General features: G+C 41.8%; 1 protein-coding gene across 1 annotated transcript in view; it reads left to right on the top strand.

Moving 5' to 3' along the window:
- fat3b (FAT atypical cadherin 3b) overlaps positions 1-15,776 on the top strand; it is a gene marked incomplete at both ends in the record, with an annotated part of 59,698 nt that overhangs the window by 39,485 nt on the left and 4,437 nt on the right. The window contains 15 exons of the mRNA XM_079282801.1: positions 1,587-1,800; positions 1,915-2,129; positions 2,218-2,355; positions 2,553-2,696; positions 2,789-2,986; positions 3,347-3,624; positions 3,770-4,332; positions 4,446-4,577; positions 4,724-4,881; positions 4,985-5,516; positions 6,288-6,441; positions 7,937-8,093; positions 8,579-8,998; positions 9,776-10,031; positions 15,454-15,552. Of these exons, the coding sequence (XP_079138927.1) occupies positions 1,587-1,800; positions 1,915-2,129; positions 2,218-2,355; positions 2,553-2,696; positions 2,789-2,986; positions 3,347-3,624; positions 3,770-4,332; positions 4,446-4,577; positions 4,724-4,881; positions 4,985-5,516; positions 6,288-6,441; positions 7,937-8,093; positions 8,579-8,998; positions 9,776-10,031; positions 15,454-15,552 (3,658 nt within the window). The remainder of the gene's footprint in view (positions 1-1,586; positions 1,801-1,914; positions 2,130-2,217; positions 2,356-2,552; positions 2,697-2,788; positions 2,987-3,346; positions 3,625-3,769; positions 4,333-4,445; positions 4,578-4,723; positions 4,882-4,984; positions 5,517-6,287; positions 6,442-7,936; positions 8,094-8,578; positions 8,999-9,775; positions 10,032-15,453; positions 15,553-15,776) is intronic.

Raw genomic sequence — 15,776 nt, 5'->3', positions numbered from 1 at the left:
CAATCATTTCACAAAACAGAAATAGATATTATTTTGTGATTAAACCGTTTCCCACAATATTACAATTATAATCTATACATTAAGCGGTGCATTAGTCAGCTATGGAGTCATCCATCTTGGGATGTGCAATCTGTATTTCTGTCCATACACATGAATAAGGAAATCCGATGAATAAAAACATGTTGTTCACTGAAGAGATCAGATAAAGAACCTGTTCGATTTAATCAAGATAAATTGTCATCAGACTGTGCAGTGGTGGGATGGGAAAGACGGGGAAGGTGATAGTTGCAAAACACAGAGGCAATGCAGCAGAAGACTCACTAGGTTTCTCTTCTCTTGGGTCCTTTTGAGACTGCTAGAACAAGCCAGTAGCTGCAAATATACACCAGGAAAAAAAGCGGTCAGATGTGGTTGTTTTGTACGAATATTGTTGCAGCAGGTATCATTACCGCTGCGAATACAAAGAGCAATAGTTTTAGCTGTAATAGCAGCAATAGCAGTGGTAGTAATAGTCGTGATTTCAGGAGTTGTAGCAGTGTTTGCATCAGGCACATTAATATAAAAGCAGGAATACTTTGGCATCCCACTTGCAGTAAGTTTAACTGGGATCAAGTGTGTCTCTTTCATGACTCAGTAGCATATGCTGCTTGTGTATGCCAGGAGAGACTAGTGGGGTAAATCTGATGAAGGTCTAATGACGAGACGAATGCAGATAGAAAGCAGCTGGACCTGTTATCCATCTGTGCACCTTTCCATTGACCCATTCCTCATACCAGCCAGCTCATATGTCTAGCTTGGAATAGAGTCAACCATCTGAAGGAATACTAAGATGTAACTATTTTTAAACTTACTCCTTATCGTAGTTATTTCTATCATAAATCAAAACACACTCACAAAAAAAAAAAAACAGACACAAAACCAGAAAAAAAATACAAAATCTAAAGAACACAAACAGCCTCATAATAAGAAACCTGCCCCATATATTACAGGGTGAACATGTTTGAATAATTCAAAGTAACACAATATAGAAAAAAAGGGTTAGGGTTATTGCATTATATTCTTATACACAAATTAAAGCAACATTGACAACTCTAATCTAATCCAATACAGTTATTTGAAATGAATGATAAAAAAACACCTCAACTACAATAAACTTCTTTCAAGATGTTTTTAGGTTTCTTATTTCTATTTGCTATATTTCTTTCCGAGATAAAATTCAAAGAATTCCCTCAATAATAAGGTAATATAACTTTGTTTCCGTAACATCACAGCTTTGTTTTTCTCACCGCCCTCCAAAAGGCGAAGACAAAATAACCGTACCAAAAAAGGTGAACCGTTGACTCAATTCAAGAGACCAAAAGCAGCATTTATTTAACTCAGTAATGCTACAAACATGTATCCAACAGCCAATACATTCTCTTTGGGGCTTTGGTGGACACAGACTTCAATTGATTTGTGCCTCAGTCCCCCTATCTTATTAGCTGCCTTTAGTATCTTTGCTCCCATTAACGCCCATGCCTGTAGTGCTGAAACTGAACTCTACGGGCCGGGAGCAACGCAGACAAATGAGTTGGTGTTTTCCTCAGGTTTATTTGACCATTTTGGTGCTGGATGTGAATGACAATGCCCCAGTCTTCCAGAGGAGGGACTATGCTGTTACTGTCCCCGAGGATGTAGCCGTGGGAACCGAGGTGCTGCGAGTGTTGGCGTCGAGCGTCGACATTGGACCGAATGCTGAGATCACCTACAGTATCCGGTCGGGCAACGAGTTAAGAAAGTTCACCATAAACAGAAACCTGGGTGAGCAGAGGTCCTTGAATGTGCTTGTTACGTTCAGAATGCAAAACTAAAACTCAGCAGAACGACGTCTTAAATCGAATCCTGTATGAATGCCGTACTATGTGTATGTTTTAGGCTCTATTTCTGTGGCTGATGATTTGGACTTTGAGGTGTGTAAGGACTACTACCTCACCGTTGAGGCCTGGGACAGCGGGAACCCTCCTCTCAGCACAGCTACCATGGTGATCATTGAACTCATGGATGTCAACGACAACGCTCCAGCCTTCAGTCAGGGCATCTACAATGTTCTGGTCAGCGAGGATGCGTCTGTTGGAAAGACCATTACGAGGGTAACATTCAAATAGCTCTCCACCTTTATATTGGTCTTTCTACACTTTTTAGTTTTTTCATCAACTTCTCTTTCACTTTCTTTTCTAGGTATTGGCAGAAGACTTGGACAGCCAGGTGAATGGGCGAATCACCTACTCCATCTTGAAAGGTGACCGAAGCAACCACTTCTGGATTGACCCTGTGACGGGACTGCTCAAAGTCAATAAGCGGCTCGACAGAGAACTCGTAAGGATGCAGCCATAAGTACAATATCTCATAAACAATGAATAGCAATTTTATGGTTCACGGAGCAGATAAAATACCAAGCCCGCTCAAGGTCAACACCCAATGAAGTCTGATATTATGCAAGCGTAACAGTCATTGCCACATTGCCTGATACATACAGATGCTATGGCGCTCTCATCCCCTCCTGCTCCATCTAGGTATCCAGGTACTCTCTGTCGGTGCAGGCGTTCGACAGTGGCTCTCCTGCCATGTCCTCCACTGTCCCCCTTAACATCAACATATCCGACGTTAACGACAACCCTCCTGTCTTCACGCCTCCCAACTCTACCGCCGTCATACAGGTAACAGTCTCTACCATACAGGTAACAGTTTGCTTATATTTATGTGTTTTCGTGCAAGGGTATTCTCAACTCCTCTCTCCCCATACGTCCAGCTAAACCAAGCGGCTGACACCACCCTGCTGAAGCTGTCAATCAGCGACAAAGACTCCCCTAGAAATGGCCCTCCCTTTGAGTTTTGCATCGTGTCAGGAAACGAGAGAAATTTCTTCTCCCTGGACCAGACTGGAACTCTGAGATCCAACCGTGTGTTTGGCCCTGAAGCCCAGAGAGAGTTCACTCTTGAGATCCAGGTTAGCAACGGGCGTTTTTGTTTAAAACACGATGCATGCAGGAAAAGTTGACGGATAAATACACTGTGATAACATGGTTAGACACAGTCAGCATTAGGAGCTGGCCATTACTCTGTGGCTGTTAGAGTCCAGCTAAAAGGCTACCCGTGTTTGTTATTTTATTGTTTGGTTTTACAGCTGCCAGAGGAGCGAGTGTCTGAGTATAAACCTTATGCATTTACCGTCTTAAAATTATCTTTATGCTATAACCATTTTTTTACCTCTACAACCAGCTGTAATCTTTTTAGTTTTTTTACCTCCGTTTTCTTTTTCAATCGGAGTTAATAGAACTCTTACTGTGTCTTTGTTTTTGTCTCTAAGGCAAGGGACTCTGGTACGCCAAGTCTTGCCTCTTCCTCCTGGATATTTATGAGAGTCATTGGGAACAGTCAGTACAAACCGACCGTCTACCCCCTGGAAATCTTCATCATCATGGTATCGGGTACCTTCCAGGGCGGCCCGATTGGTCAGATCTATGCAACCGACCGCGACCCCAACGACGTGCTGTCATTTACCCAGAAGCCTCAGCCCAAGAGCATGTTTAAGATAAACAGACAGGATGGTAGCATTATTGCTCTGCCGGGCCTGGAACCTGGCAGGTACACACAAACACAACTCACTCTCTAGCACACACACGCACACACATGCACACGCACACATACACACACACACACACACAGGCTAAAAACTGGTTGATATGCAAAACAAAACTCTTGTCAAAACACATTTCTTTTGCTCTCTCAGATACCAAATGAATGCCACAGTGAGCGACGGACGTTTCGCTGTGGTAGCGGATGTGTCAGTCCTGGTCGAACAGGTGACAGATGTGCTGCTGCGTAGCGCCCTGACCTTACGTTTCAACTCCCTGTCCCCGGAAGACCTGCTTGGTCGCTACCTGAGCCAGATCAAACTAATATTGCGGGGACTAGCCGGCTGGAATTGGTCACCAGGCCAACAGGATCCCCTCCACGTACTCGGCGTACAGCCAGTGATGGGGACATCTGACATGGACTTGCTTCTAGCCATGGAGATGCCGGAGACATCAGGCAGCGGAAGGATGGGTGGGATCTACTCCCAGCAAGAGTTGTCTGCAAAGCTGGAGGACGCTGCAGCGAGGGGCCAGATTCGAGGTGTCCTTGCTGGGGCAGTGGTGGTGAGCAGCGCTTGTTCTGGGGAGCTGGAGTGTGGGGACAGGGTGTGTGAACAGAGACTGGTGATGGACGGTGACTCGCCTGTCACTTACAGCACAGAGAGGGTCAGCTTGGTGTCACAAAGGTTCAGCCCGACAGAGACCTGCACCTGCCCCGGTGAGCACTGCTCTCATTGACACACCTGCAATCTGATTTAGAGCAGCTCACAATGATAGAGTCCTGTATGTCTATCACAGCTGCTTGTTATGTGTGTGCCCATTTGCAAACAGGAGAGACATGCCCCACTCCTGTGGAGCTTTGTGAAGGTCAGTCCTGTCCAGCAGACATGCAGTGTGTCCGTTCTGGTCCTACAGCGCCATCTGTCTGCCAGTGTCGGACTGAGAGACTCGACGAGTGTGCGGGTATGATTTCATCCTTCCTTGTGCTTGAAGTTTGGACCTGTGTATCTGTTCCGGGTAGCCACATTTCAAGGATTTGATTGTGTAAATTGAAACCTTTGACCTCTAACTTTATCCTGTATGTGTATCGATGTTTTGTGAATGTGCAGGCCAAACCTCTCTTAGTTTCTCCGGAAACAGTTACATCAAGTACAGAGTGACAGAGAGTGGCCAGAGTGGGGAGATGAGGCTCGGCCTGAGGATCAGGACACTTCAGAGAAGAGGAGTCATTATGTTCACACGTGTTAACCCTTGCACCATGCTCAAGGTAAACACATCCTAATGATACACTTTACTCTGTTGTTTCCCAAATGCCAGATGTGCTCAGCAAAGGGTGTGCTGTGTTTCAGTTGTTCCTTTTCCTTCCATAGATTGAAGGGGGTCGACTCTGGTTCCAGTTGGACTGTGACAACACCCTTGGCATTATGGGTATCTCCGGCAGACCAATAAACGACGGCCTCTGGCATGCTGTTGTCTTGGAGCTTTCTAGGAACTACACCCTCCTGTCATTGGATGACAGCTATGTGGAGCGGCGGCGAGCAGCCCGAGCCCCTGTCCGCCTTTGGCCGCTGGCCCCAGATTCATCCTTTTTTTTCGGGGCCCAAGTGAGGCCACCGAACGGGCAGGAAGAGAGGCCGAGCACAGGGCCATGGAGAGGCCAGGGAGGGCAAGAACCCGGGGAACATGGAGCGAGGGCCCAGCCAAGAGCCCAGGATGGCTTCCAGGGATGCCTGGGCTCACTAATGCTGAACGGTAACGAGCTGCCACTCCAGAATAAGAGGAGCCGTTACGCTGAGATAGCCGGGCTGAGCGAGGTCAAGTTGGGCTGCGTGCTTTATCCAGATCCATGCGTCAGTCAGCCCTGCCTCAACGGAGCCATCTGCAGCAGCCTGCCCTCTGGCGGTACGTGTAGATGTCAGTGTGAATGAGTGTGGGGTTTGTCATCTTGTTGTATCAATAAATGACAGAAATAACAGTTTGCTTGTGAAAAAGATTAAATTGCATGGCTTGTTTGTGCAGTATTGACCATCAGCTTGTATTGTTGAAATACAATATATTGTACATGATTTTAAATTAATATTTAAATATGATTTTAAATTAATATTTAAATATGATTTTAAATTAATATTTAAATATGATTTTAAATTAATATTGAAATATGATTTTTAATGAATATTGAAATACAACAATACAGTAGTATTTATATTTATATATTATATAAATCAGGCTATGAATGATATATAAACAAACCCCTCTAAAAAAACTTTTGTATGTTAAAAAACCCCATTTAAAATGGCCTTTAAAAATATGTATTGAAAAATCCTATACATTTTGCTCGATACTACAGGTGAATAGGGTAACATCATCATTTAACATCCCCAGTTAATTATGTAAATGAGGCATTATCTAATGCTAACTTTGATTCATTTAGGAGAAAACTGCAAGCGCAAATTGACAAAGTTTAGTAAAAGAAAGTATTTTGGACGTTTTCTTTCCAGTAGTCTGAAAGAAAAAGATGTGAGAGAAGCAAAATTGCCCAAAATCTAAAAAATGACCGGTCCATGAAAATAATTTTGCCTGGGGTTTCTCCCCTGAACAGAATGTGATATTATGTGTTGTTATTTATGATCATACACATTATTATTTGACACATTGTGAATCTGTCTCCAACAGGCTTCGTGTGCAGTTGCAGTGCTGGCTTCACTGGGGGGCGCTGTGAAATTGAATTGACTTCCTGCATGCCAAACCCATGCCAGCATGGTGCGGACTGTAGGCTTGCAGGCAGTGCATTCCTCTGTGGCTGTCCTCGAGGACTCGGGGGACTTATGTAAGATAAAATAGTCTGCACCCACACGCTTACACTTTTAAGACACACTTACAGATTATAAAAACAGTGTTGATGAATGTACGCACTCAATGACAGTGAGGTCAGTGTTGATATAGACACATTAACATCTACATCTCTCCTCTCATATACACTGAAACATGAAAGAATATGTGTGTGACTCAGCACACACACACACACACACTCACTCATTAGCTCACATTCGCACCCAAACACCCACTGTGTTGTTTTACTTGTTATTGTGTGAGATAAATGAGTGTTTCTAATTTAATTCAGTATGATTTGGGTTGAAAAGCCTGTAATCATTCTCGAGCTGGCTTTTTAATTACAGCTCAGTAATTGCCTTTGAAGTAACCTCCCTACACAATGTTGTTCAATGGAGCCACCACCAGAGAGCAGCTTTCCCTCATTGGAGGAAAATGGTTCAGTGCTTTAACACGATACACCCATTCACCCACTGATGGTAGGGGGCTACCATGCAAGGTGCCACCTGCTCATCAGGACTGACGAACATGCATACAACAGTCACACACCGTATAGGCTACAGGAGCAATTTGGAGTTAAGTGTCATGCCCAAGGACACATCGACATGGACTCGCGGAGCCGGGGAGCGAACCGCCGATCCTCTGATTGAAGGAGGACTCTGCTCTACTGAGCCACAGTTAATAATAAATACAGATTGAAACCATAAAGCAAGTACTATATATGTAACAACTGTTGAGTGTAATTGGCTAAAGAAATGTTTTTCTTGCATATTGATAATTGATATATACATTTAAATAACAGCAACATATAGTATATTCAATTGGAAAATTCCCTAAAAAAGATGAAAATGTCCCATTAAAAGCTGACTCATGGAATTGGAAATAGAAAGAAGCTTGCTGAAGTTTATAAAGTTGGGTATTCAGTATTCATGAGCAGATATCACTGGCCAATATATCCAGGCCTTGTTTAGTAAACTATTAATACTTCCAAGCAAAACGTTGGTTTCGTTTTATGAGGAAGCTCCCGGCAAACACTCAGAAATACCTTTTCTTCTTACATCCGCCCAACTCTTGTGAAGTCTTTTGAAATTCTCATCAACAAAAAGCAATTGAAAATAAAATGTTTTCTATCTCCATCACAGCAGGACACAATGTTCGAAGTGTCAAGATTTGCTACTGTGTGTGGAGGAAAATGTATTGTGTGACGTTCGGTTGTAATGCATGTCTGTATCTAAGGGTATAAATGTGTGTGTGTGTGGGGGGGGGGGGGTCAGAACCATATAAATGAGTATAATAAGGAATCAGTGACAGATAATCCCTTGATTTAGCAAAAGATAGGTCCTCTGAAAAGATGATCTCCACAGTATCTTTTCCCCCTCTCTCTTTTTAACTCCCTGACATGTTTTCATCTTTGATTCTCCTCTTTCACTTCGATCCGGCTCCTCTTCGCCACTCCCTTGCATAGTAATGCATTTGTCTCTCTGCTTCTGCAGATGTGATGAGGATGTCGATGAGTGCGACCAGGACTGGTGTGGAAATGAAGGAGAGTGTGTCAACACGTTTGGGTCATTCTACTGTAACTGTTCAGAGGGGTACGAGGGTCAGTTTTGTGACGACCAGGCACCTGGTGATCCGGGGGATGATACCCAGGTACAGTATGAGCAACATGTCAGAGTAAACCTTACAGAATATACTCTAGTGTCATCCAAAAGGTTCTGCACGTTTAGCTTGGTATCTTTGCAGGAGATGAATGACAGTGTGGTCGTGAGAAAAATCACGGTTTCCATTTGAAGTTGTCCCACTCTTGACTTTATACCTTATATTGAGACTGTAAGCCCAATTAATGTTTCACATTGTGAGGAGCTGCTTTCATTGCTCTCTAGAGTACTGCAATTAGCAGAGAAGTAACCATAGTCGACAAAACCTTTCAGGCTGCTTTCACAACTAATTTATACATTAGCTTTGTTTGTTGTCTTTTGATGCTTTTAATGGTTTTATGTGAAGCACTTTGAATTACCTTGTTGTTGAAATGTGCTATACAAATAAACTTGCCTTGCCTTACAATAATCCCCATATTTCATTTTCATCATATTTATTTACGTTACATTCATGATATTTCTCCTTGCATTACCCAGGCGGAGCCCCTGTCATACGTTGGCCCAGGAGAGATAATTGGCATCGGGGTCCTTGGCTTTGTCATCATTTTCCTCCTCATACTCTTCATCGCCTTCAGGAAGAAAATCAAATTGAGGAAAGACTCAGACCCGGGCCCAGGGACTCAGGCTGTGATGGGTGTGTCAGCTATTTCCACAGAAACCAGCTACATGCTGCACAGGACTGGCATGGGGGCAGAAGGGATTGAGTTTAAGGCCGTGCGTGTGTCGGGATCTCCAGGGGCCTCGAGCATCTACGGGGAGGTGGGAGGCAGCACCGTGGGCCCTCCCCAGGTCATGGTGCGACCGACTACCCTCTCCCCTCTACCAGGAGGACTCAGCAGCCAGGGCATGAGTTGGAGTGGAGATGGTGACAAGACCACCTTCAGTGAGGGCAGTCAGGTATGCAAAAGCTTGCGTGTATTAATGATTTATTCATCAATATAAAAACAGTTTTATGTGTCTCATGAAATAACTTTACATGACACAGAGACTTTGTTGCTTGAGGAAGGGTTCAATGTCCTCAGTCTTAAAAAAAGTGTTTCCATGGCATGAAGTAAGAGAGAGGACATTTTAACTTGAATACATTTTAATATTGAAGATATGGGACGAAGACATTTTAGTGATAATATAAAAAAAAGTAATTTTTTAAAGCTTTTAAAAGCCGCCATGTGAATCATTTGAAAATTCATAGATCCTGCCATAGCATCAGTCATATCAGAAGTGGAGAGTTCATCTTCATCGAAAGATGAAAAAAGAACAACACTAAAGGCATTTATTATTGGATTTAAAAGATGCTTTAAAATACCTCTTGGTTTTTAGAATAAAAAGTTGAAGGATAAGGCCGCCGATATTCTATATTTTTGTTATTTTCAACAAGTCACATAAAAAAATAAATAATTTAAAAAAACATGTCCGACCAGTTGGTGGCTCTCAGCCCGAACGTAAGACATACATCTTTAAAAATGGATGGGAACTTTCATTGTTTAAAACAGGCTGCTACAACAGATGGGCACTGTAAACATTTCTCACAGGAGTAAATGATGGATTCCTTTGTGACTATTTTAAGCTGTGCACTAGTGAAAATGATTGGAAGCGGAACAATGTATTAGAGATAGACTTGTAGCAATACAAATTGCAACTTTTTTTGTGCTTTGCTGTTTTCTTTTGTCTGTACAGATGAGCAGCTTCCTCTCAGACATGTCTACCGTGCGAGGCGTGGCCAATAGGAGAGGCATCGCTGTGTGCAGCGTGGCACCCAATCTCCCTTCTGCATCAGCCTGCCGCTCAGAGCACAGTCCAGCCCACAAAGTGTCCTGGGAGGCAGAGGAAATGAGGGAGGAAGGGCTGGAGAGAGGGAGAGATGAAAGAGAGGAGGAATGGGGCCAGAGAGCTTTTGAGTTGGAGAGAACGCAGAGGGATAACAGTCCACAGGGTAAGACTGCCATCATGTGCATGCACATTCACACACTCGCATGCACAAACAGTGTCTGACCTCTGATCAAAGTGCTGCAGGCCATGAACTCATTGTGTTACACCCGTACCATCATCTCCACGGAGAGAGCTTATTTCACAGTGATCTATGCCTTTTGATCACACATATCAAAGAAACTAAGTGCCCAAGAGTAAAAGCAAGAGTGGTTCATATTTTTTATTTTGCTGTAATTTAATTTTAGTTTTCCAAATCACGAGCCGTAAATGATAATATAACACACTCTCCTTTTGCACTGCTCAAATTGGCAATTGTGTCCTCTTCTATCTGGATAACTCTCTTATATCTCCCGTGCACTTCTGTTTGAATGGGCAGGGTAATGAGCCAGAAGTGATCTCCTCTGTTCTTGCCCTACTTTTGCTCAAAAAAAGCGAAGACAAAATCAAAGTAGTTAGAACACTGCCACTCAAAGAAACTTTTCGGTCAAGTTTTCCACCATTTTTCTTCGTCCAAGTGTCCTTTGTCACCCGAGAGGACAACAAACTGAGGGTGAGTGGTGAGAAGTATAGTTGTCAGATAATTCCAGTCTGATATTTAGCTGCCACTGCTGTCACCAGCAAGATCAGAGTTCACCATGTTGCATGTCTTTGCTAAGGTAGACGTCACACAATTTGATTCTCTGTCCAACCAGTTGTTTGAATAATACGGCCTGCGGTGGAAACTTCCTGCCTGTTCATTATTGATTCCTTCCTGTGGAAATAGGAAAAACGTTATTTTATTTTTTATGCCCCCCTGTTGAGTGTATGCACATTAAAAGAAAGACTTATGCCCCTTGGGGCCAAAGTTACATCACAGTCCATTAATTCAAATGTAATATAGACAGATAGACAGATAGACAGATAGATAGATAGATAGATAGATAGATAGATAGATAGATAGATAGATAGATAGATAGATAGATAGATAGATAGATAGATAGATAGATAGATAGATAGATAGATAGATAGATAGATAGATAGATAGATAGATAGATAGATAGATAGATGCAAACTTTATTTATCCCCAGGGGGAAATTCATTTGTAGCAGCAGCAATTTACAGAGTAAAATATAACATATGGAATGCACAATATCTACAGTACAATAAAATACCAGAGCAGATATTGAATTGAAGGAATAGATTAATAAAAAAAAATAAGCTAGAATAGAAATAGAAATGCGCAGTATATACCATGAATATAGTGGTATTAATTAAATAAAATTAGCAACTAGTAAACTAATCAATATAACAGCAAATAATATAATAGCAAACAATAGCAAACAATATAATAGCAAAATAATATTCATAGTATTGGTTGAATGACTCCAGTGTTAATCAACAGTTTACTTACATCAATTGGAAACAGTTTGGCTATTTATTTACACCACTGCAACCACAAACAAGTATAATAATTAACATTTTAATAGATGGGCACAAGTCGATACCTGAGGAAACATATTGACATTTTCTGTCACTACTTGCTGCTCATGAATAAATGAAATGTCATAAATAATGAAATAACTGGACAATACTTTAACAAATCTGGTCCAATGTTTTTGTTTTTGACACTCTCAAGTATAGGATGTCTAAAAATAATCATATGGATCTTCATTATGTTTTGATAAAAGTTTCATGATTGAATGACTTTGACAACTCCGGCCTCACAGGAACACCATCACATCAGTTCCTCTCATAATGTAGATGGAGTAAACTACCTAAGTGAGGCCTTTTCAGTTCAAAAGCTACAACTATTACTGCACCTATTACAGGACACTTGTGAAGCTGTTTCTGTCGAGTTCAATTAGACCTGTGTTGGGCTGAGTGGTAATACGTATTTCTCATCAAAAATAATGTAAACTGATGTGAATGGAAATATAATGGAAAAAGTGAGCCTGATGGCTCTTAAAATTGGAAAAGTGCAGGGGATGTGAAAGGTTTGGGGCCAGAATGAGAGCATGGTTTGGCTGAGTGTTCGCAGTAGGATTAGAGGAAGGGTTTTGGTCCGTCACCTCAGGCATGGCTGCCAAGGTTGGCACATGGCAGGGTAGTCACAATGACAAATAAGTATCCGTGAGGAAAAACAATAAATGGAAAAAAGAGAAACTTACAAATAATAATAATAATAATAATAATTACTTGAGGTGTCCCATCACCTGCATTAGACCAGCAGTTGTGGCGCTGCCTTCCTTATATAGTTTTATTGATGGTACTGCCTTACTGCTCACATTCCCACAGGAGCATTTGTCGTGTTCCATACGCACTCAACCATGACGGCCTAGCTTGGGCTCAGAAAGCTAAAGTTGATGTCCAGACATCCTGGACCTCATGGACAGAGTTGTGATAATATGATGGGCCAAGCCCTGACTGCTTGCTCGCAGACTGTCCGTAAAACACGATTTTGAAACAGACAAGGATATTTTCAGAAGGTGTGACAGACAAGGGTGACAAAAAGACATGCTGTGTCATGAGAGGCAAACAGCAATCACAAAAGCTCTTCAAACAATCCACGGTAATCTAACAGATTGTTTATTGCTTTGCCAAACAGAGAAAGCGGTTTACGAATGTTTTTTATAAAAAAAGTTGAAAGAGCTGGAAACCACAGCGCTTCAAGCTCACCTGTTACATTTCTGCACAGGATTTCTGTGTATAGCACTGACTGTGGTTTTATTATCCATATAGGTACACATGTAAATCTACATATGTCTGTCTGTCATAATAACAACGTCTGTCTATGTTGTGTAATTGTTTCAGTCATTCAATCTTTAATTGATCAGGTTTTATTCCGTGATTGATATCAAACTATTTGGTATCATTTTGCAGCTGAGATAGCACCGCGTTCAAATATGGAAGCGTTAAAACGACTCCGTAAGTAACTAGTATTCTGTAAAGTAAGGTTAAATGATATAATCAACACAGTTGTTAAGATGGGAGTGGTTTTGCTGTTCCCGCCATAAAACTGGCAGTTCTGTCCGTCTGCAGGCTCGAAGGCCCGCTGCGAGCCGGAACGTCTCTGAGAGGACATCCAGCGCCGACCCGAGTAGCCAGAACCTGAAGAAGTGCCTTCCTTCACCTGGTTTCTAATGTGTTACTACAATGACCAATAACTTTGAATCCTGCACACCGGATCTCTCCCTCACGGCTTTTTGGTTCCGCCTCTTCTCTAGCTTTGTGTTCCTGACCTGTAGACTACGGCCGTCCCGTGCCGTCTAATTTATTCCAGCAATTATTGAAGAGTCTTAAAGAAAAGACTCTAAAAGATGAAAGACATTTTAAACTGGCAAAGGTGCCATAATGACCCCTGCTGCTGCAAGATCATCTGAGAAAGATGGAGACAAGGCAGGATCAAGCCGAACCGCAACGAAGACGACAACCAGGTTCTGAAGATATCAGAGAAAGCCGAATCAACTGCCACAGAGTAGCTCAACCAACTACGATCGTCCGACAACTTTCCAGATGAAGAGACGTCGAACGAGGAACAGCCGTATACAGCTTAACCTCCCGTCTGCCCATCAGAGCCGTCAGGTGAAACCATAACATTTCCAAATGTAAATGAGTTTGATGTTCTAGGCCAAATCATTCTAAGTCACATATTTAAAAAATCGTACATCGAAATAACTTGGACCTAAAGATTCAATTTAAATTAGAACCAGCATAAATTGCTTCACAGTCTTCCCCGGTGCTTCTCAAACTCTCAGCTGCTGAACGGTGCATAAATGTTTTGAGCAAATTTAAGGTAGAAACGTCAACCGACGGATTTAATTGACAGACATCGATCAATGATAAGAGTCACTGATTCTACCTGTCACATGTAATCCTTTTCATATATGTGTGGTTCATCGGTATTCATTGTACTGTTCATCATATTCTTCATTCAATCCATTCATCTTGTTTATTCATTTATTTTCTGTTTAGTAGTTTAGTTGTGTAGTTATTCCAATAAATATTTCATTGATAAAGAACTTGATCCTTTGATTTGTGTGTATATGAAATAATATGTCCCTGTACACCTTGAGAAGAACCCAGCAACCCTGAGATTTATACATTTTGAAGTTTTCCTGTTTTCCAAAATTATTTGGCGTTTGAATCGCATGTTAAATTCTGTTGGTTAAACTAATGGTGGTTTATGGCAATAAGCTAGCATCATTCTTTTATACTAACTTATGGGTTTATAATTCATAATTGAATTATTTATAAATGACATATGTTGATATTAATTCATTATTAGTTATTAAATCTGCAGTGAAATGTCTGCAAAGTGTTTTCTCTTTCTGCTCTTTCCTATTTGTTTGCATTAACAACATAAAGCCTCTGTAGTTTTGCCAAACCTTTCTTTCAATCACATCAGCAAAGCTGTCAGCTGTTATTTCCAAGCTGTTTTATACTCCAAATAGATTTGTTTTCAAAGCCCATACCAGTGATTTCTGCTCTCTTGGTCTTGTGTATGGCAAATTTGAACACCAATGTGAAACCAGGCGTTTCATTGCTGCTAAATTAGATCACCTGGTGGAGCTACGTACCGGTCTCTTGGCTCAACAGACACAAGCCGCTATCTGAAGCCATTGTGACACATCAGCACCTGCTCTTCCCCGCAATTCTGACCCCCAAATAACAGCTCCACAAAGGAACACTTTGTCAGGAATCCTGCCGACTTGTATTTATTTGAAATGTTGCCTCTAAAGTCATGCAGGTTACGGCTTACAGGAGACCCCAAGGCTGGCAGCTTTCCCCAAATTAAATTGAATCTGACTTGTGCGCACAGACAAAATGTCAGGTCTGTGACTCGACCTTTGATTACTGCAGTGTGAGCAGGCTGGCCACACCAACTATGTGATTGGTTGTACTCTGGGCTGCATTGTACCTGCTGCTGTTCAGAGGAGTTTGTGTTTCACATCTTTAGAAAACAACACCAGAACAAGTAACTCTGTGGTTCTTACTCTCAATGACACCTCCAGCTGGTTGGAAATGCTCTAAGCAGCCCTTGAGAACAGACATGAATTCATTTTTGAGTGCAGTGAATCTGTCTGTAGGTGTGGATAGTTTGTATGTGTGAGTCTGGAGGATTGGTGTCAATAGTCCAAGCCTATATTAATCAATACCAACATGCACATATATAGATTGAAATGGGTTTTGGTTCATGTAGTACTTTCTCCTGTTCATGCTAAAGACATCCCTTCAGCCAGGATGGACAAAAACAATGATTACAGCGTTCAATAGTTCCATAAATGTATAGGCATGTCGGTATTGTAAGATAGCCTTCAAATGTTGAATTTATGTTGGCTTAATTCATTTCATATTTATTTTGAGTGGGACATGGCTCATTGGTTATTAAGAGAAATGCTTCCAGGAAATGAAAATGTACCTGTGTTTTTCATTGTGTGTTACATTAGAAGTGTCGGAGCTGGTGGATGAGGTAGCATGTCTCTCAGACTCCACCTCTGAGGAACACTCCCTCAGTTCCTACACTTCGGAGGCCTTTGATGACAACGGTAAGACTTTAATGCTAAAACAACCCCACACACGTTGCACTTTACTAGTTTACCACACACTGCAAGGCTTCGAAAATATATTCAAAATAAGGGAAACTTGGTCTCCAAGTAGACATTGCTGCACATTTAGGAGTTACATGCATAAAAGGCTGGGAAGCACTGCTGTCGATAAAATTCTCTGAACGTAAGAATGGTCCACCTTTTCACCTTTAGTCTGTAGTGCA

This window comes from Melanostigma gelatinosum (assembly GCF_949748355.1).
Source record: "Melanostigma gelatinosum genome assembly, chromosome: 14".
NCBI lineage: Eukaryota > Metazoa > Chordata > Actinopteri > Perciformes > Zoarcidae > Melanostigma > Melanostigma gelatinosum.
The sequence above is the reverse complement of the archived record's forward strand: the minus strand, read 5'-3'. Positions and strand labels throughout refer to the sequence as shown.